Below are 22,461 nucleotides of genomic sequence, written 5' to 3'. Positions count from 1 at the left end.
TTTTATTTCCTTTTAGAGTCAAGTGCAGAAAAATAAAAGAATATTGAAAGCTGCCAAAGATTTGCTTCCTGATACTTTTATTATTGAATATCGAGGAAAGTTCATGCTACGGGAACAGTTTGAAGCAAATGGGCATTTTTTCAAAAGGCAAGTTTAAGAAATTGAATTCACTGTTATTTTTATAACCATAAAGTAATATCTGCCCTTGGTTTGAACTCTCCTCAAACCCTGTTGCTGAAGTTCATTTGTGGAGTAATGTGTTTGAGTTCTTCCCATTCAAAAACATAAGAAAGGAACAACAACCAATTAGCCTATTGAGCGAGCCTGCTCCTTTCTCATTATCAATGCAATCAACTTTATAATATTCTCTGCCTCATCCGTCTAATCTCCGGAAGCAAAAATCTGCTAAGTACGCCTTGGTTCCCAAAATTACTCTAGCAAAGGTCAGAATGTTGTTCCATGTTCTAGGCCGTGACATTATATATTATATAGGCACAGCATCATACTGTAGAACTTTGATGTATAGTCGGACAAATATTGAACACATTTGCATATGAAAATGTTCATTCTGGGAGTTCTGGAGGGGAAAAAATCTATGAATAATGGCTCTGCATTATGTAAATGAGAAAAGGAGGAGACCTTATTCAAGCTGATAAGTAAAGAAGATACTTGGTTGCTTGTCCTGGTCAATCCGCTCCCATTTCCCTTGCCAGCGCATATTTCCTGCAATATGCCACATCATAAATTTAAACATGCCAAGGCAAATGTAACCACGGGTAGATGCCATTAGATTCAAGTGTGGCTCAAGTAATGTACTCAAAAATGACTTTATTTATTGAGGCAAAAGTATTTCCACGAGAGTGAAGAAAACTATTTCAAACATCGGCATTAATTTGACAATTTGCAAGACCTTTCTGTTAAATGGCCAAGTGCAGAAGTTTAGTATCTTGAATCAACAACATTTGTATAGCACTTTTAATGTAGTAAATGTTTTAAAATGCTTTGCAGAAGCATAATGAGACAATAACTGCGCCAAAGAAGAAAATATTAGGACTGATGACCTGAAGTTTGTTTTTATAGAGGAGACACATGGAAAGATTTAGGGAGGAAATTCCAGAACTTAGGGCCCAGACAGCTAAACGTGTGATTGCCTATGGTGAAACAAAGAAATTGAGGGATATCCAAAAAAGCTATTACACAGCAAAATAGCAAAATAAATGAGAAACTAGTGTTTTGTAGCCGCTTATGGGAAGAATTAATGAGAGAACTTGCTAAATTGTTGAAAGCAACAAACCTCTAGTAAAATTCTCAGCATTATGTGACTTAATACTTACTATCTTCCCTTATAGACCTTATCCCTTTGTATTATTTTATTCAAACTTTCGGGGATTGGAAATGTGTGTTGATGCAAGAACATTTGGAAGTGAAGCACGATTCATCAGACGATCTTGCATACCAAATTCGGAGGTGAGTTTTTTCTTGATGAAACATTTGTCATTAACTGTGGTTGGATTTTGCAGTCAGCTGTGAACATAAGACACCCGTCATTCATTACACTTCCAGTCGTGCACAAATTTTGCGTGATTTTACAGCGAAATGTGCTGTGATTTGCGAGCGACTTCAGCACAGCACCTATAAAGGGTTCAGTGACCTGTTGGGACAGGGTTTGCAACTCTGTGGCCGCGATCTACCCGAATGACAACAGAGTCCCATAGAGTGCCTGATTAATCGGGTGTTTCCCGGTGCTCAGAGCGCCGAGAAACACCACGCTATTGAACCGCCATTTGGGTAGATCGGGGGCCTCAGCAGGGAACGTGCAGCTGAGGCCACATTTAGTCTCATTTTCTGCACTGAGGAGCTCTGCCTGCTGGAACCCCTCAGTGCAGGGAGAGATTGCATCCCGATCTCGCGTCCCCGAGCCCCAGCTCGCCTGTAGGTTGCCCTCACCTCCATCCCCCACTGCGCTAAAGTTGCCCCCACCTCCACCCTCACTGCGCTGGGCACCCCTGGGCCCGATTCCCAAGATATGAAAAATGTCAGCTTGGCACCTTGGCAGTGCCAAGCGGTCACCCAGTGGTACTAACAGTGCCAGGGTGCCCAGGTGGCACCAGGCTGTCATCCAGCCCAGAGGTCAAGCACCTGGGAGCCTCCAATCCCCTGGGAGATCCCCAGGAATGCCATTCCGTTTGTGAGACCAGCACTGAACAGCACTCGCCTGAGGTCCGCAAGACAAGGGGGTTAGATCCCACGCCTTGGTTAGATTTCAGGAATGCATATTAGAGTGCAACTAGGTGTCACGCTCTAATATGCAGATTTGTCAGAAACTGATCCCACCCACAATGGGCAGGATTCACATCGCAACGTCTTGCGAACGTAGCGAGCCGGTTAAATCTCAGGAGAGGGATCTCCTGGCATCTACCAGCCGTGCTGCTTTTTGGGCACAATGCAACCTACAGATCTCACCCTGTATCTTCTCAGCTAATTAGATTGAAGTATTGTTAATGAGGAGTGCAGAGTCTGAACCTAAAAGTTAGTTATAAAACTGTGTTCAGAAAGCAACAAAACTATAATATTGAATTGCGATAAAAGGAATAAAGTAAAGTAATTTTTTTTAAAACGTCTGTATTTTTACTTAATTAAATCTCAAACAATAATTATTCTGAAGAAATCAGACTCAATACTTACAAAAGGTGATTTCAGTGCAGAGGAGATTGATGATGACTTCCGGTGACGGCGGGGACTTCCGGTGACGGCGGGCGGGACGCAGCCACACACTGGAGGGCTCCCACTCAGGAATAGAAATTTCGGAGTTTTAACACCCGGTCCCGAGGGCAACGGAGGCTGAAAAAGCTGTAGGAAGGCACGGAGGAGAAATGTCCGAGTTTGGGGAAAAAAGCAGCCGTGAAAAAGGGGATTAATGAAAGTCCGCCAGTGAGTGGAAAAGTCAGTGCAGGAACTGTAAGGAAAGCGGAGGCTGGAGCATCAGGGGAGGCCGCATTGCTCACAGCAGAAGAAATGGCCAAGGTGATGGCTGTGGAACTTGAAAAACAGTTCCCAAAGCGCATGGAAGCGATGAAGGAGATGGGGGCGGGATTGAAAGTGCTGGTGGAGGAGGCGATTGCCCCAGTGAGGGCGGCGGTATCAAGCGCAGTGGCGGAGGTGCGGGAGCAAGGTGAGACGCTGAAGGAAGTGGAAAGGGGCATTATCGCAGCACAGTGAGCAACTCACCTCGATGGGGAAGGAGTTGCAGAAGGTGATAGAGGGTCTGCGAACCAAAATGGAAGACCTGGAAAACCGATCCAGGCGGCAGAATCTAAGGATTGTGTGTCTGCCCGAAGGGGTGGAAGGCCCGAGGCCGACGGAGTATTTTGCCATGATGTTGGCGAAGCTATTGGGGGACGGGGCGATCCCTCTCGATATGAACTGGATCGGGCTCATCGGTCGTGGAGGCCTATACCAAAGGCGAGTGAGCCGCCAAGAATAGCAACTGTATGTTTCCGTAGGAATAGCATGAAGGAGAAAGTCCTGTGCTGGGCAAAGCAGAAGCGGGTGGCGCAGTGGGCTGGAGCTGGTATATGTATATACCAGGACTTTACAGTGGAGCTGGCGAGGAGGCGGTCTGCCTTCAGCCGGGTGAAGAAGGCACTGTACATCAGCAAGGTGCAGTGCGGGACTTCCGGTTGCGGCTATGCGGAGCTAAGTCGCACATTCAGCAGCTCCTGCAAAAAACGGACTTTTGGGCTCTTTTCAGTGCCCCCAACGGCACTTTTTTGACGTTTCCCGCGGTGGGAAGGAGAGTACAATAGTTCCCCGACAGTATATGGTTTTTACCAGGAGCGGGGCGACTAAAAAAAGTGGTGGTGGACCCGACGAAGGTGCAAGGGAAGAAGAACAAAATGGCGGCGGGCGGAGACCAGGCAGCGTGGATGCAGTAGGCGCAGGAGAAACAGGAGGTTATCCAGCGCTGCTTCAGGGAGATTAAAACGGACCTGCTTGATCCGATCGATAAGCTGCTGGAGACACAGACGGCCCAGGGGGTGGCGATCCGCGAGGCCCGGCAAAAGATCTCCGACAACGAGGACGAGATCTTAGGCCTGGCGGTAAAAGTGGAGGCATACGAGGCACTCCACAAGAAATGGCAGGAGCGGTTCGAGGAGATGGAGAATCGGTCGAGGCGGATGAATTTGCGGATTCTGGGTCTCCCGGAGGGGCCCGACGTGGGGGCCTATGTGGTCATCATGTTGAACTCGTTGATGGGAGCGGGATCCTTCCAGGGGCCCCTGGAGCTAGAAGGGGCCCATAGAGTGCTGGCGAGGAGGGCCAAGGCTAACGAGCCGCCGTGGGCGGTGCTGGTGCGGTTTCATCGGTTCGCTGATTGGGAGTGCGTGCTCAGGTGGGCCAAGAAGGATAGGAGCAGCAGGTGGGAGAACGCGGAGGTTCGAATATACCAGGACTGGAGTGCGGAGGTGGCGAAGAGGAGGGCCGGGTACAATCGAGCAAAGGCGGTGCTGCTCAGGAAGGGGATGAAATTTGGCATGTTGCAGCCGGCGCAACTGTGGGTCACCTACAAGGACGGCACCATTATTTTGAGTCTCCAGAGGAGGCGTGGACCTTTGTTCAGGCCGAGGAGTTGGACACCGATTGAAGGTCGGGATGGGCGTTTGGGGATTGCGGTTGATATGTTACTTTTTGAGGGGGGGTCCTTTGCTTTTGTTTTCCTTTTTCCTTTCCGGTTCGCTGAGGGTGGTTAGGGCGGGTTGGGTACTGTTTGGGTTGGGTTGGTCTGGGGGGGGGGGGGTGGGGGGGGGGGTCGAGTTTCTGCTGCTATGGTCGAGGGGGAGCTGGAGCGAGTGGGGGGTGTCGAGACGGAGGTCTGCCGCCGTGGGAAACGGGCCGGGCGTGGGGTGCTGGCCAAGGAGGTGTTTTGGCTAGTCGGTGGGGGAGGGGGGCGGGTAGCACCCTGATCCGGCTGATAACCTGGAATGTAAGGGGACTGAACGGGTCGGTCAAGCGGGCCCGCGTGTTTGTGCACCTGAAGGGGCTGAAGGCGGATGTGGTTATGCTCCAGGAGACACACCTGAAGGTGGCAGACCAGGTAAGATTGAGGAAAGGGTGGGTAGGTCAGGTGTTTCATTCGGGGCTGGATGCCAAAAACCGAGGGGCGGCGATCTTGATGGGAAAGAAGGTGTCATTCGAGGCATCGAGCATTGTGGCAGACAATGGCGGTAGGTACGTAATGGTGAGTGGTAAGCTGCAGGGAGAGAGGGTGGTACTGGTCAATGTGTATGCCCCGAACTGGGACGATGCGGGTTTTATGCAGCGCATGTTGGGTCGGATCCCAGACATGGAAGTGGGGGGCCTGATAATGGGGGGAGACTTTAACACGGTTCTGGATCCGGCACTGGATCGCTCCAGGTCTAGGACGGGTAGGAAGCCGGCGGCGGCTAAAGTGCTGAGGGGGTTTATGGACCAGATGGGAGGGGTGGACCCTTGGAGATTTGCAAGGCCGGGGGCTAGGGAATTTTCATTCTTCTCACATGTCCATAAGGCTTATTCCCGGATCGACTTTTTATTTTGAGCAGGGCGCTGATAGCGAGAGTAAAGGATACCAAGTACTCGGCGAAAGTCATTTCGGATCACGCCCTGCACTGGGTGGAATTGGAGCTGGGGGAGGAGAGGGACCAGCGCCCATTGTGGCGCTTGAAGGTGGGGCTGTTGGCGGACGAGGAGGTGAGTGAGCGGGTCCGAGGAAGCATAGAGAGGTACCTGGAGGTCAACGATAACGGGGAGGTCCGAATGGGGATGGTATGGGAGGCGCTGAAGGCGGTGGTTAGAGGAGAGCTGATCTCCATTAGGGCCCATAAGGAGAGGAGGGAGCAGAGGGAGAGGCTTGTGGGGGAGATGGTGATGGTAGACTGGAGGTTTGCGGAGGTGCCCGAGGAAGGACTGTTGAGGAAGAGGCGCAGCCTCCAGGCCGAATTCGACCTGGTTACCACCAGGAAGGCGGAGGTGCAGTGGGGGAAGGCCCAGGGGGCGATTTATGAGTATGGGGAAAAGGCAAGCCGGATGCTGGCGCATCAGCTTCGGAGGCGGGACGCAGCTAGGGAGATCAGGGGAGTTAAGGACAGGGGAGGGAGTGTGGTGCGGAGTGCGGTTGGCATCAATGGGGTCTTCAGGGACTTGTATGAGGAATTGTATCGGTCTGAGCCCCCACTGGATGGAGGGAGGGATGGGCCGCTTTCTGGACCAACGGAGGTTTCCGAAGGTGGAGGAGGGACTGGTGGCGAGATTGGGGGCCCCGATTGGGCTGGAGGAGCTGACCAAATGAATAGGGAGCATGCAGGCAGGGAAGGCACCGGGGCCGGACGGTTTCCCGGTCGAATTCTATAAAAAATATATGGACCTGCTGGGCCCGTTGCTAGTTAGGACCTTCAGTGAGGCAAGGGAGGGAGGGGCTTTGTCCCCGACCATGTCCCGGGCACTGATCTCCTTGATCCTGAAGCGGGACAAGGATCCCCTGCAGTGTGGGTCTTACAGGCCGATTTCGCTGCTAAACGTAGATGCCAAGGTGCTGGCGAAGGTCTTAGCCTTGAGGATTGTGTGTCGCGGGTCATCTACGAAGACCAGACGGGGTTCGTGAAGGGGAGGCAGTTGAACGCGAATGTGCGGAGGCTTCTGAACGTTATCATGATGCCGGCGAGGGAGGGGGAGGCGGAGATAGTGGTGGCGATGGACACCGAGAAAGCCTTCGATAGGGTAGAGTGGGGGTACCTGTGGGACGTGCTGAAGAGGTTTGGGTTTGGGGAGGGGTTTGTCAGGTGGGTTAGGTTGTTGTATGAGGTCCCAATGGCAAGTGTGGCCACGAACAGGAGGAGGTCTGAGTACTTGCGGTTGCACCGAGGGACGAGGCAGGGGTGTCCCCTGTCCCCCCTGCTCTTCGCACTGGTGCTTGAACCCCTGGCTATGGCACTGAGGGAGTCGAGGAACTGGAGGGGGTTGGTGCGGGGTGGGGAGGAGCATAGGGTGTCGCTCTATGCGGACGACTTGCTGCTATATGTGGCGGACGCAGTGGGGGGGGAATGCCGGAGGTAATGAGGATCCTCGGTATTCAGGGATTTCTCGGGGTATAAGCTCAACATGTGGAAGAGCGAGCTGTTCGTGGTTCACCCAGGGGATCAGGCGAGCTCCCACTAAAAAGGGCGGAGAGGAGCTTCAGGTGTTTGGGGGTCTAGGTGGCCAAGGGCTGGGAGGCCCTGCACAGGCTTAATTTCACAAGGCTGGTGGAGCAAATGGAGGAGGAGTTCAAGAGGAGGGTCACGTTGCCGCTGTCCTTGGCGGGTAGGGTGCAGTCAGTCAAAATGACGGTGCTCCCAAGGCTTTTGTTCCTGTTCCAGTGCCTCCCTGTGTTTATCCCGAAGGCCTTTTTTAGGCGGGTCAACAGGAGTATAATGGGGTTTGTGTGGGCGCGAGGGACTCCGAGGGTGAGAAGGGTGTTCCTGGAGCGGAATAGAGATAGGGGGGGCTGGCGCTGCCCAACCTCTGTGGGTACTACTGGGGCGCCAATGCGACGATGGTCCGCAAGTGGGTGATGGAGGGGGAGGGGCTGCATGGAAGAGCCTGGAGACGGCGTCTTGTGTGGGTACGAGTCTGGGGGCGCTGGCAACAGCGCCGCTGCCGTTCCCTCCAAGGAGGTATACCACGAGCCCGGTGATGGCGGCTGCCCTCAAAATCTGCGGGCAGTGGAGGTGGCACAGGGGTGAAGTTGGGGCCTCGGTGTGGACCCCAATACGGGGGAACCACCGGTTCGTCCCAGAGAGAACAGATGGAGGGTTTTCGGGGTGGTACAGGGCAGGGGTACGAAGGTTGGGGGACCTGTTTGTGGACGGGAAGTTTGCGAGCCTGGGTGAGCTGGAGGAGAAGTACGGGCTCCCCCCCCAGGGAACACCTTCAGGTACTTACAGGTAAGGGCGTTTGCCAGGCGGCAGGTGATGGAATTCCCACGGCTGCTGCCACACACAGTACAGGACAGGGTGCTCTCGGGTGGGGGGGGGGGGGATCTCGGAAACTTACTTGGTGATGCAGGAGGAGGCCTCGGTGGTGGAGGTGAAAGGTAAGTGGGAGGAGGAGTTGGGAGAGGTGATCGAGGAAGGGACGTGGGCAGATGCCCCAGGGAGGGTGAACTCTTTCTCATCGTGCGCGAGGCTCAGCCTCATAAAGTTTAAGGTGCTGCACAGGGCTTGAGTTGTCATTTATCTCAAGAGGCTTGGAATATAAAAGCAGGGATGTACTTCTGAAGCTTTATAAAGTATTAGTTGGGCCCCATTTAGACTACTGTGAGCAACTTTGGGCCCCATACCTCAGGAAGGACATACTGGCACTGGAGCGGGTCCAGCGGAGATTCACACGGATGATCCCAGGAATGGTAGGCCTAACATACGATGAACGTCTGAGAATCCTGGGATTATATTCATTGGAGTTTAGGAGGTTGAGGAGAGATCTAATAGAAACTTACAAGATAATGAATGGCTTAGATAGGGTGGACGTAGGGAAGTTGTTTCCATTAGCAGGGGAGACTGGGACCCGGGGGCACAGCCTTAGAATAAAAGTGAGTCACTTTAGAACAGAGATGAGGAGAAATTTCTTCAGCCAGAGAGTGGTGGGTCTGTGGAATTCATTGCCACAGAGGGCGGTGGAGGCCGGGATGTTGAGTGTCTTTAAGACAGAAGTTGATAAATTCTTGATTTCTCGAGGAATTAAGGGCTATGGAGAGAGAGCGGGTAAATGGAGTTGAAATCAGCCATGATTGAATGGTGGAGTGGACTCGATGAGCCGAATGGCCTTACTTCCGCTCCTATGTCTTATGGTCTTATGGCACACATGACCGGGACAAGGATGAGCCGGTTCTTTGGGGGCGAGGACAGGTGTGTTAGGTGCTTGGGGAGTCCAGCGAATCACGCCCATATGTTTTTGGCATGCCCAGCGCTGGAGGAATTTTGGAGGGGTGTAGCGAGGACGGTGTCGAGGGTGGTAGGTTCCAGGATCAAGCGGGCTGGGGGCTCGCAATATTTGGGGTGGCAAGAGGAGCCGGGAGTGCAGGAGGCGAAAGAGGCCGGTATTCTGGCCTTTGCGTCCCTGGTAACCCGGCGGAGGAATCTTCTTCAGTGGAAGGATGCAAGGCCCCCAAGCGTGGAATCCTGGATCAACGATATGGCGGGGTTTATTAAGTTGGAGAGGGTGAAATGCGCCTTGAGTGTGTCGGTACAAGGGTTCTTTAGGCGGTGGCAACCGTTCTTAGACTTCCTGGCAGAACGGTAGACATTGGTCAATGGCAGCAGCAACTCGGGTGGGGGGGGTTTACTTTATTTTTGTTGTTGTTATTTACACTGGGGGGTCTGAGGGGGTGTATATATCTGTTGTGTTAAGTCGGGGTGTTAACGTTAATTTATTATTTAGGTACGGGGGAAGGAGAATCCTTCGCCGGGCTACCAGGGACACAAAGGCCAGAATTCCGGCCTCTTTCGCCTCCTGCACTCCCGGCTCCCCTGCCACCCCAAATATTGCGAGCCCCCAAGCCCAGTTTGACCCGGGATCCTACCACCCTCGACACCGTCCTCGCCAGGCCCTTGCAAAATTCCTCCAGCGCTGAGCATGCCCAGAATATATGGGTGTGATTTGCTGGGCTCCCTGAGCACCTAACACACCTGTCCTCACCCCCAAGGAACCTGCTCATCCTTGTCCCGGTCATGTGTGCCCTGTGCAGCACCTTAAACTGTATGAGGCTGAGCCTCGCGCATGAAGAGGAAGAGTTCACCCTCCCTAGGACATCTGCCCACGTCCCCTCTTCGATCTCCTCTCCCAACTCCTCCTCCCACTTACCTTTCAACTCCACCACCGAGGCCTCCTCCTCCTCCTGCATCACCTGGTAAGTTTCCGAGATCTTCCCCACTCCCCCCGCCCCCCCGAGAGCACCCTGTCCTGTACTGTGTGTGACAGTAGCCGCGGGAATTCCACCACCTGCCGTCTGGCAAACGCCCTTAACTGTAAGTACCTGAAGGTGTTCCCCGGGGGGAGCCCATACTTCTCCTCCAGCTCACCCAAGCTAGCGAACTTCCCGTCCACAAACAGGTCCCCCAACTTTCGTATCCCTGCCCTGTGCCACCCCGAAAACCCTCCACCTGTTCTTCCTGGGGCGAACTGGTGGTTCCCCCGTAATGGGGTCCACGCCGAGGCCCTAACCTCCGCCCTATGCCGCCTCCACTGCCCCCACATTTTGAGGGCCGCCACCACCACCGGGCTCGTGGTATACCTCCTTGGAGGGAGCGGCAGTGGCGCCGTTGCCAGCGCCCCCAGACTCGTACCCACACAGGACGCCGTCTCCAGCCTCTTCCATGCAGCCCCCTCCCACCCATCACCCACTTGCGCACCATTGTCGCATTGGCGGCCCAGTAGTACCCACAGAGGTTGGGCAGCGCCAGCCCCCCCCCCATCTCTACTCCGCTCCAGGAACACCCTTCTCACCCTCTGAGTCCCTTGCGCCCACACAAACCCCATTATACTCCTGTTAACCCGCCTGAAAAAAGCCTTCGGGATAAACACGGGGAGGCACTGGAACAGGAACAAAAACCTTGGGAGCACCGTCTTTTTGATTGACTGCACCCTACCCGCCAGAGACAGCGGCAATGCATCCCACCTCTTGAACTCCTCCTCCATTTGCTCCACCAGCCTTGTAAAGTTAAGCCTATGCAGGGCCCCCCAGCTCCTGGCCACCTGGACCCTCAAATATCTGAAGCTCCTCTCCGCCCTTTTTAGTGGGAGCTCGCCAATCCCCCCTCTCCTGGTCCCCTAGCTGAACTACGAACAGCTCGCTCTTCCCCATATCGACTTTGTACCCCGAAAAGTCCCCGAATTCCCTAAGGATCCTCATTACCTCTGGCATTCCTCCCACCGGGTCCGCCACATACAGCAGCAGGTCGGCCGCATAAAGCGACACCCTATGCTCCTCCCACCCCGCACCAACCCCCTCCAGTTCCTCGACCCACTCAGTGCCATAGCCAGGGGTTCAATCGCGAGTGCGAAGAGCAGGGGGGACAGGGGACACCCCTGTCTCGTCCCTCGGTGCAAACCGTACGCCTTCTTAACAACCCTCTCAACCTGGGTGGCAACTTTCAGGGATCTATGTACATGGACACCGAGATCTCTCTGCTCATCCACACTACCAAGAATCTTATCATTAGCCCAGTACTCTGTCTTCCTGTTATTCCTTCCAAAATGAATCACCTCACACTTTTCGGCATTAAACTCCATTTGCCACCTCAGCCCAGCGCTGCAGCTTATCTATGTCCCTCTGTAACTTGGGAAGGTTTGTTTTATTTGATGCTTATGTTGTCAGGTTGGCTGTTGTTTGGGGTGGTGGGAGGATGGGATCGTTGGTGTTAATAAGGGGATTGACATTGTATTCGTTACAGTTTACTGTTTGTTGGTGGGGCGTAAATTCTGAAGAAAATGTGAAAATGGAGAATAAAAATATTTTTTTTTTAAAAAAAGAAGAGATTGATGGTTATTGAGATATAACAAGGGCGGCACGGTGGCGCAGTGGTTAGCACTGCTGTCTCACGGCACAAGGACCCGGGTTCGATCCCGGCCCTGGTTGACTGACCATGTGGAGTTTGCACATTCTCCCTCTGTCTGCGTGGGTCTCACCCTCACAACCCGTAAAGATGTGCAGGGTACGGTAGGTGAATTGGCTACGCTAAATTGCCTCTTGATTGGGGAAAAAAAGAATTGGGTATTCTAAATTTTAATTTTTTTAAAAATTAAGACTTAACAACAACACTAAAATTTTGTTTACATTGGAATGACAAAACCATATCTGTTTCTGATGAGTTTACTGTGTGTCTATCATGTAAGTAGCGCAAATTTGCACTATTTCGTCTATTTCAGTGCCGGGTCTCTGGCAAGATATTGGTAGAGTACAGCTGCAGGAAGAACAGCAAAACTTGGACAGAAGAGGGCAGCATGTGGCGCAGTGGTTAGCACTGGGACTGCAGCGCTGAGGACCCGGGTCCGAATCCCGGCCCTGGATCACTGTCCATGTGGAGTTTGCACATTCACCTCCACAACCCAAAGATGTGCAGGTTAGGTGGATTGGCCACGCTAAATTGCCCCTTAATTGGAGAAAAAATAATTGGGGAGTCTAAATTTAGTTTAAAAACTTGGACACAGAACTTCCTTTTGCTCAAGCGTAGTTGCAAGAAAGTTTTGTCTGATTTATACTTCAATAATAGTAAACACGGATCCATTCAGCATTATTTTTATTTCAATATTCAGGCCAATTATTGTTTTGTGTGATTTCTTGCAATTGTAGGTTCGACATGTTATTGAAGATGGTATGATTCACCTTCATATCTGTTCCATCGGAAGCATTCCAAAGGGAGCTGAAATTACCATTGGATTTGACTTTGATTATGGAAACTGGTAGGTATATGCTCTACAATTAGGTACTGTATACATAAAGCTAATCTTTGCTGTTAACTTGCAGAAGAATAAAGTAGTTTTCATCAGATTCAATTTAAAAATGTTTTCTAACCCCAACAAAGATTTCACTGCAGCAGCTTGAAAAGTTATAACCAGATACTTGACCTGCAGTGGCATCAACATGAGCACATAGATCCACAATTATAATATTTCTTTCCAAAATTGTCTTCCATGTAGGAAGACAATGCTCCTTGACCATGCTACTGCTTCTATCTGATACCACCTACAAGTGTCATCAACAGAAAATGATACTCGATATATAACTTGTTGAAACTTTAAGCAAGGTTTTCTACCAGTTAATATTTTTTATATATGAAGAATAAATTTGGTGGCTGTTTGAGAGATAGGAGACAGATTAAAGATAAAGACAGTATGCTCTGATTGGTGAGATATGATAAGTAAAATTCCCCAGAGATATATTTTGGAGCCTCGGTTTTTTACTATATATCTAGATCAATGACTTGGATGAAGGAACAAAGCGATGTACACCCAAGTTTGTAAATAACACAAAGTTTTTTTTTAATTTAGAGTACCCAATTAATTTTTTCCAATTAAGGGGCAATTTAGCGTTGCCAATTCACCTAACCAGCACATCTTTGGGTTGTGGGGGCGAAACCCACGCAAACACGGGGAGAATGTGCAAACTCCACACGGACAGTGACCCAGAGCCGGGATCGAACCTGGGACCTCGGCGCCGTGAGGCAATAGAGTTAACCCACTGCGCGCCACCGTGCTGCCCAATAAATAACACAAAGTTACCAGTCATAGTAAATCGTAAAGATGGGAGTAGAATCTTACCACGGTCCATGGACAGATTAAGCGAGTGACAAAACTGTGGCAGCTAGAGTTCATAATGGAACAATATAGGGAAGCACGGTGGCACAGTGCGTTAGCCCTGTTGCCTCACGGCGCCGAGGTCCCAGGTTCGATCCCGTCTCTGGGTCACTGTATGTGTGGAGTTTGCACATTCTCCCCGTGTTTGCGTGGGTTTCGCTCCCACAACCCAAAGATGTGCAAGGTAGGTGGATTGAACACGCTAAATTGCCCATTAATTGAAGGAAAAAAATGAATTGGGTACACTAAATTTATAAAAATTTTAAAAAACATGGAACAATATTAGGTAATCCACTTTGGATCCAAGGAGGATAAATCAGCATATTTTCTTCATGATAATAGACTAAAATCTGGAGCAGCATTTGAGTGTTGAGGTGCACAAGCTGCTAAGCAATTACTAGTTGCAATTTGACGATGTACAATTACTAATCAAAATGGCCCATGGAATGTTGATCTTCATCCCAAGGGGATTGGATTAAATGTAGGGGGTTAGCTGCACAGAGACTTGGTCAGAACCAATCTAGTGTACTACATTCAATTTTAGGCAAAGTACCTCAAGAAGGATATGTTTGGCTTGGCTAGTGTATAGAGTATTCATCAGAATTATATATGGGGCGCGATTCTCCACTCCCACGCCGGTTGGGAGAATCGCCTGGGCCGCCAAAATTTCCGGGGACGCCGGTCCGACGCCCTCCCGCGATTCTCCCAAGTGGCGGGGACGGCCCGGTCGTGTTTCACAGGCCGGAGAATCGCCGGAGACACCGAAAATGGCGATTCTCCGGCACCCCCACTATTCTGAGGCCCGGATGGGCCGAGCGGCCAGGCCAAAACGGCGGGTTCCCCCCGGCGCCGTCCACACCTGGTCGCTGCAGTCGTGAGCGGTGCGTGAACGCTAGGGGGGCGGCCTGTGTGGGGGGGGGATCCTGCACCGGGCTTTACCTGAAATGTGGGGTGGCCCGCGATCGGTGCCCACCGATCGTCGGGCCGTCCTCTCTGAAGGAGGACCTCCTTCCTTCCGCGGCCCCGCAAGATCCGTCCCTCATCTTCTTGCGGGGCGGACTTAGAGAGGACGGCAACCGCGCATGCGCCCGTTATGCGGCGCCGGCTGCGTCACCTATGCGGCGCCGCTTTTACGCGGGCGACAAGGCCTGGCGCGTGTAGATGACGCGGCCCCGATCCTGGCCCATTGTCAGGGCCTGAATCGGTCGGGACCGGGGCTGTTCTGCGCCGCCGTGAACCTCGATGGCGTTCATGACGGCGTGGGAGTGGTGAATCGCGCCCATGGGCTTTAAAGAGCTAACCTATACGGGCAACGTTTATACACATGGTTATATTCCCTTGAAGGGTGATTTATTTGTTTAAAATGATAAAATTATTTGGCAGAGTAAGGTACAAGTAGCTGCAAACTTAAATTTAGAGCTAGGCCATTTAGGATTCAGATTAAAAACCTATTTTTCATACAAAGGGTAGAGGAAATGGAATCCCCACTCTCCACCCCCCCAAAAGGCTGTGGTGCTGAGTAATTGAGATTTTCAAGACTGAGATTGAAAGATTTTTTTACTAGGTCAGGGCTATCTTGGGATAAGGAGTAAAGGCAGATAAATGGAGTTGAGCTACAAGTTAACTATGCTCTAATTGAATGCTAGAATAACCTCAGGGCAGAGGGGGGGTGTTTGCTGAAGGTGATAAAATGTCAACTGATAACAGTGCCAAAAGCAAAATATGCACTAATGACTATTCGGAGAGTAGATCAAGGGACTTGAATAAAGGGACAGCACGATTACCATAAACGTTAGCATATAAGTCGATGTTTGAAATCTCAAAATCACTCCAAAAACGAGATTGACTTATATGCCAAGTATAAAAGTGAATCGCTAGTGTGGTTGTGCATGCATGCAATTTATGAATGTCCTAGACTCCCTACAATGCAGAAAGAAGCCATTCAGCCCATCGAGTCTGCACCAACACTTCGAAAGACCACCTTGCCTAGGCCCAATCCCCTGCCCTGTAACCCCACCCTAAGGGGCAATTTAGCATGGCCAATCCATCTAACCTGCACATCTTTGGACTGTGTGAGGAAACTGGAGCACCCGGAGGAAACCCACACAGACACGGGAAGAATGTGCAAACTCCATACAGACAGTTACACGAGGACGGAATCGAACCCAGGTTCCTGGCACTGTGAGGCAGCAGTGCTAACCACTGTGCCACCGTGCCGCCCCAGTGGCATCCGATGGAAAGAATGAGCCTATACTAAGCTCCCGCCCACCGTAGCAACTTGTATTGCCTATTGCCAACTTTATAACTACCATATAACTGGATGCAAGGGATCCAATAAGGAAAGCTTGCATTTGTGGGGTGCAAAATTGAGGCTAACTACTAATGTGAGTGTAGCATGTTGTGGCTGAGGGGGGGGAGATGGGATGTCGATGTCACCCTATCCACTGAGGATCATGACCTTTGGGATCAGAAAAAGTGGGTTATTTGAAACATCGGGTCAGCTTATTATATGCCATGATTTATGATTTTTTTTTAAAAAGCCATAGGTCTTCGAGAGAGAGAAAAAGTAGTCAGAGACGGGAATTCTGAGAAAAGGTTGAAATATACTCCTGGGGTTTCCCAATTCATCACATCAATCTTTAATTTGTCTCACAGCAACTTCTCAGAAGGGCATTTGGAAATATTTGCTATTCAAATGTGACAGCACCTCAAGTCATTGTCATAGCAGCTTTTTCTTAAAATGATTTCAGGAAGGATAATATTTAAATGGAACTATGCGGTTTAGATTGCAAAGAGATTGGGGAGGTATGTGAAAGATGGAGCACATATCCTTTTGTTGGACAGATTGAGTGAAATGTCTCCCTTATATGTGTAGCATTACCCTTGAAATCAATGAGGATCTTTTTGTTTCTCCTTCACATAAACCTACTGCTCCAACATTTGTGGTACTAAACCCCAATAGCCACTAATTCTACTTACAATTTAGTTGCTCACATGAATACTGATCTTAGGGGGAGGCGGTGACACAGTGGTATCAGCACTGGACTAGTAATCCAGGGTAATTCTCTGGGGATAGGGGTTTGAATCCCACCACCAGATGGTGAAATTTGAACTCCATTAAATTCTGAAATTAAAGGTTTAATGGTGACCATGAAACCATTGTCAATTGTCGTGAAAACCCATCTAGTTCACTAATGTCCTTTAGGGAAGGAAATATGCCGCCCTTACCCGGTCTGGACTTCAGACCCACAGCAATATGGTTGACTCTTAAATGCCCTCAGGGATCAGCAATAAAAGTTGGCCCAGCCAGCGATGCCCATATCTCATGAACAAATTTTAAAAAGCTGTCTAACCCGCTTGCATCCCAATGGTTGCTGCCCCTTTTTGTTTGAAAATTGCAGATGCAAATGGAAGAAGAAGGTTATTTAAAAAAAATAAAGGATGGAAAAATCACATTAAAAGTGAGAGAAACCCAGGAGGCGAGAGAGGCTGATGTTTTGGCCTTTGCGTCCCTAGTAGCCCGGCGCAGGATATTGCTTATGTGGAAGGAAGCCAAACCCCCGGGCGTGGAGACCTGGATAAATGACATGGCAGGGTTTATAAAGCTAAAACGGATCAAGTTCGTATTAAGGGGTTCGGCTCAGGGGTTCACCAGGCGGTGGCAACCGTTCGTCAACTACCTCACAGAACGATAGAGGGAATGGAAAAGAAAGAAAACAACAGCAGCAACCCAGGGGGGGGGTGGAGGAGGACCCGGGCGGGCTCTCAGGGATGTCATTGTATATGTATAGACATTTGCTTTAGGTAAGGTATATTGGACTGTTAGATTGTACTTTTGGAGAGTAACTATTTTTGATAAGGCAGTTGCCATTTAGTTTTTGTTTATATATTATTTATTTATTTGTTTAAAACTGGCCACTGTTATTTATATTGTTTTATTGTTGTTAAAAAGAAAAACTGTGTACTGTTATGTTTGGCCAGAAAATCTTGAATAAAATATATTTATAAAAAATTTTAAAAAGTGAGAGAAACCAGTTTTAGGGAGTAAGAAATAAAGGGTGATGAGTGTGAAGAGATTGAGAGAAAAATTGTCAATGAACGTGACACGGGAGATGCAGGTGAAGAAAGCGAGAAAGCATTAGGGTCAGAAGGATGTGTGAGAGTAATGTACAGAGAAGGATACAGAAGCAAAGGAGCCGAGATAAGGACAGAAATACACAGAATCCTAGAGGGGGATAGAGCTAAGTGGGAGAGAAGGAGGGAAGAGGGTGACAGAAGTGTAAGAGAGAGACGGAAGCAAAATTGATAAAAGAGAGCCAGGAAAGAAGGCAAGGGAGGTATATTGAAACAAGGGAGGTCCATAGTATACCCACAGTGCAGAAGGAGACTATTTGGGCCATCGAGTCGGCACCTTTACCTGCCCCCGCTCTCCCTGTTATCCCACACATTGATCATGGCCAAACCACCTAACCTGCACATCTTTGAACAAGGTCAGAAAGAAAAGCTTCAATGCACATCTGCAAACAGTATTGACCAGAATGTAACCACATAGTTGTGCGATCAGAAGTTGGGAGATCTCTTCTCACCTTTTCCCAATCATCATGTTGGTTGCACTGTGGAAAGTTGCCAAGTAGATTTGATATTTGTTTGTTAATGCCAGCCTCTGATTTCAATAAGATCAGCTTAAAAGTGTTTTCTTCTTAAGGCAGATGAGATTACGATCTTTTGTTCCTCCACACAGCAAATACAAAGTGGATTGTGCATGCCTAAATGGGAATCCAGATTGTCCTGTTCTCAAACAAAACTTGGAGCCAACTGAGAACATCAGCACTGGCTATGAAACCAGAAGGAAAAAAGGAAAGAAGGAAAAAGACAACTTGAAAGATAAGGATGCTCAAAATCAAAATGTATCTTCTGATACTGAAGGAGCGGCCATCAAAACTAAAGCATTGGATAGTAAACAGAGAAAACTGTCTCCTCTAAGGGTGTCCCTGTCTAACAACCAGGTAAAAACGTAGTAGCATTTGATACAGGAAGTAACCTTTACTTGATAGCCAGTTGTATACCCCTGTAGCGGCTGGTCTAGCGAGAATATAGCTCCATCATCTGTAGAGAGAGTAGTGCAGATCATGTAAAGCAGTCATTTCCATTTGCAGGAGCCAGATATAATTGAGGAAATAGAAGAAAAACCTCCAGTTAGCAATGAAGTAGAGATGGAATCTGAGGAGCAGATTGCAGAGAGAAAAAGAAAGATGGTAAGTTGACAGGCAAATAGCTGCTTCATGCTGTCACTAGACTTCAAGCACAGTGATAACAGCTTTAAACAATTGCTAATCATTGCTGCTTTAGACATTAGGTCTCCATTTGTATAGTTTTGTAAGTTATTTATTTTTTGTGATGAGATCGTTTTGAGAGTCATAGTCAGATTTTAGCACCTAAAGATATTACATCTGTTTTTAGACCTATGCTGTAGTTGTAGTAATCCAATTTGCCTTGCTGTGCTGCTTCTTGTGAAAACTTAAGTTCTGTCTTTTATTTGGATGTTCATTTCAAGTTAATAGATAACTGAAAAAAAACAGTCAATCCTAATTGGCCGAGGTTTTCAGCTCTTCATCAGCGTTTATCGCATTGCAGAGTGTGGTAATTCATTCGATAACGCTCACCCACCTTCTCCATTCAATTTCTCCCTTTCCTCCTGCCTGACCATTGTAGTTGTCCATATTTTTGACAACATAATTCAATGTTGTTTCTTAACATTCTGCTGAAGAGAGATAAGGGAACACTAATATGGTGAGAATGTTTCTTTATAGTGCAATGAGAAGAATGTATTTTCTAATGTAGCGAATGTTAATCGAGTTCCAAGTAGCATTCTCCAGTATTATTTTAACTGGAGAGCAAGGGAATTTTTTTTTTAAATAATAAATTTAGAGTACCCAATTCATTTTTTCCAATTAAGGGGCAATTTAGCATGGCCAATTCACCTAACCTGCACATCTTTGGGTTGTGGGGGCGAAACACACGCAAACACGGGGAGAATGTGCAAACTCCAGAGCCGGGATCGAACCTGGGACCTCGGCGCTGCAAGGCAGCAATGCTAACCACTGCACCACCGTGCTGCCCGAGAGCAAGGGTAATTAATGTTGAATCCATTATCTGTGAAGTGGGAAGGGTGAAAATGGAAACAGATTGGGTGGTATTTTTTACCTGGTGATGTGGGTCTTCTACTGTGGTGTCCTCACGACAGCCACACAATGAGTATAGTGTTGCAAAGCTGAAATGTTCTTAATCCAAGAGATAACTCAACTTATACTATTATGGGCAGCATAGTGGCGCAGTGGTTAGCACTGCTGCCTCACAGCGCCGAGGTCCCAGATTTGATCCCGGCCCTGGGTCACTGTCCGTGTGGGGTTTGCACATTCACCCCGTGTTTGTGTGGGCTTTGCCCCCACAACCCAAAGATGTGCAGGTTAGGTAGATTGGTGACGCTAAATTGCCCCTTAATTGGAAAAACGAATTGGGTACTCTTAAAAACATTTTTTTAACTTATACTACTATGTACAGTTGGAACAACTTGGTTCTGTAGCACAGAAATTCATCTGAAAGCTGTTCTAATAAACAAGGAAAAAGCGCAATATCTGTCAAAGTGGGGGTTTTTGATATGAAACATGCTGGTGATTGGAATAGTTTCTGTGCTTTTGTACTTGTATAACCCAATAAGTATGGTTAGGAAGAGTGACTTGCTGTCACGTGATCACTTTATGTCTAGTTATATCACACGCGTTCACTACCCTTGTTCTCAGTTTTATTCTTCTTTACAAATGCAGATAAAATATGTACAGATGAAAGATTATGTAAATTACTTTATTTTGACTTTGTTCTATTTGCATATTTTTACCATATGTGCCCAATATAATTGTGACACACAAGTTTTGTACATGGGCCTGCTCAAATTCAGGTTACCATCAGTTGGCAAATAATATTACAAATTTAGGGGACATGGAATTTGAGTCCCAAACGATGAACACTTAAAAGTGATTATACCATCAAAGTGTCACCAAAGCAGTACTTCAACACAAATTTTGAAGGTGGAGTACAGTTTATTGCATGCTATATGTAGCTAAAGGTATGTTGGTATTAGCTAAAGTTACACCAAACTATTAGATTTTACTTGCTGCGCCTTTCAATACTATGACGCTCATGATTGAGGTGCGTAGAACATTTGGTAGTTGTCCTCATTATAGTTAATGTTAATCTGCCACTTGTATTGCCATTGGCATGGAATAGTAATGGATGCAGTTTTGTTGCATGTGAATGTGAACTCCATCACCTCTAAAATGGTTAGAAAACTTGTTTGAATGAAACTTCTTTTGCAAGCGTAAACTTGTTCTTCAATGTGTTAAAATATTCTTCAAAAATCCCACACATTCATTTGTTCTCACCTGTGAAACATGGGTTAAAATATAACAATGTGTTACATTGTGAATATGCCACAGGTGTATCTGCCACCATCCATCTCGCAGTGAATGCGGACAGGTGGGACACATTTTATATGTAATATACAAGCACAGAAGCTAATTAACATATTTAAATCAGGCTCCAGCAGTGCAATTGGGAGCCTGATTTAAAATTCACTGCTACGCAAGTTTTCAAGGGGTCAGGAAAGCTTTCTGCCTATGTTTGCAGTACTTAGATTCTTCTGATAATTTAAGGCACCTACTTATATCATTCGAAAATCTGAACTGACTGCCTATTCATATACTTCAATGTGAATTTGTGTTTATGAGCCACTGAGGATGATGCTTTATAAATTGCTTCTTAAATTATATTCATAAAGGATTTTATGAATCACAATTCTAAGAAATTGCAGGTAAAGTAACATTTCAGCAAGCCATCTTAACTTGGTGCACTTTTATTGGGAAACTGATGTTCATGCTACTTTACCACATCTATTTTAACAGACCAGAGAAGAACGGAAAATGGAAGCCATTATGCAAGCATTTGCAAAGATGGAGAAGAGGGAGAAAAGAAGAGAACAGGCTTTAGAACGAATCAGCACAGCAAAAGATATCAAACTGGAGAGCAAAGATACACAAATAGTTCCTGTCACAGATTCCACACAGGTATGTATTACCATTATTTCCTCAAAGAAACTGAAAAAAACTTAATAAGGGAAATTTCCCACCTGTTCAATGAAATTTCCCAAATTAATGCTTGACTTGACATCAGCTGTTCCATTACCCCTTCTTTAAGACTGAGATCGATAAATTTCTACATGTTAAAAACATTGAGAGATACAGGGATAGTGCAGGATAATGGTGTTGAAGTAGATGATCAGCCATGATCTATTTGAATGGTGGAGTGGGTTTGAAGGGCTGAATGGCCTACTCCTGTTCTTATTTCTTATGTTCTTGTGATACCATATACCTCAGCCAGAAAATTGCTCCTAAGCTTGTAACCTTTGTCTGTATTATCCTATCAAAAGTTATTTCTATGTTAGTTACTTTATAATTTGGAGACTAATCCCATTCTAACGATTCCTTAAAGATAATGCCCTGAGCATGACAAATTTTGCTAACCACTCCTTTAGCATTTTGACCTTGTGCGTTATTTTCCTTGGCCTATCAGTGACCGCCTTATTTTGAAATTTCTGTTTCTTTAATGTGGGAGAGAGTGGATGAGTGAGTGTGGGGGAGTGTGCATGTGAGAGTGAGTGGGCGAATGAGTGAATGTATGTATATGTCTTTGGGAGACAGAGAATGGGTGAGTGTGTGTGGGAGAGAGTGAGCAAATGAGAGATAGACAAAGGGCGAGAGAGAGGGAGAAAGACAGTGGAAACAATCCGGATTAGTATCTTTTTATACTGCTTTGTTGAACTTGAGGAAAAGTAATCCTAACGCAAGGTCTTGAATCCTCAACCAGCTTCTATGAAATATTAAAAGTCTTTGATGAATATTTTAATCCTTAAGTTGTGGAGCTAAAAAAGAGGGATAGAAAAGCTCCACTAACTCTACGAAAGGGAAAAACATTATCTGAGCAAATCACTTGAGAGTGCCAGAGAGGCCAAATTGAAGTGGGAGTTGGGAAACCTCAATC

The 22,461-nt window shown here is 47.8% G+C and overlaps 1 protein-coding gene across 9 annotated transcripts in view; it reads left to right on the top strand.

The window, feature by feature from the left end:
* Window positions 1-22,461, top strand: part of kmt2e (lysine (K)-specific methyltransferase 2E) — a 192,640-nt gene that overhangs the window by 132,783 nt on the left and 37,396 nt on the right. For 8 of the 9 annotated variants that reach the window (XM_072471298.1, XM_072471303.1, XM_072471301.1 and 5 more), the window contains 6 exons: window positions 17-147; window positions 1,350-1,467; window positions 12,365-12,474; window positions 18,110-18,374; window positions 18,525-18,623; window positions 21,327-21,488. In XM_072471298.1, coding sequence (XP_072327399.1) covers window positions 17-147; window positions 1,350-1,467; window positions 12,365-12,474; window positions 18,110-18,374; window positions 18,525-18,623; window positions 21,327-21,488 — 885 coding nt within the window. The remainder of the gene's footprint in view (window positions 1-16; window positions 148-1,349; window positions 1,468-12,364; window positions 12,475-18,109; window positions 18,375-18,524; window positions 18,624-21,326; window positions 21,489-22,461) is intronic. The other variant, XM_072471302.1, reaches the window with a different exon arrangement.

The sequence above is a fragment of the Scyliorhinus torazame genome, chromosome 13, assembly GCF_047496885.1.
Source record: "Scyliorhinus torazame isolate Kashiwa2021f chromosome 13, sScyTor2.1, whole genome shotgun sequence".
In the NCBI taxonomy this organism is placed as follows: Eukaryota; Metazoa; Chordata; class Chondrichthyes; order Carcharhiniformes; family Scyliorhinidae; genus Scyliorhinus; species Scyliorhinus torazame.
Note: the sequence above shows the minus strand (reverse complement) of the source record. Positions and strands in the feature narration are given on the sequence as shown.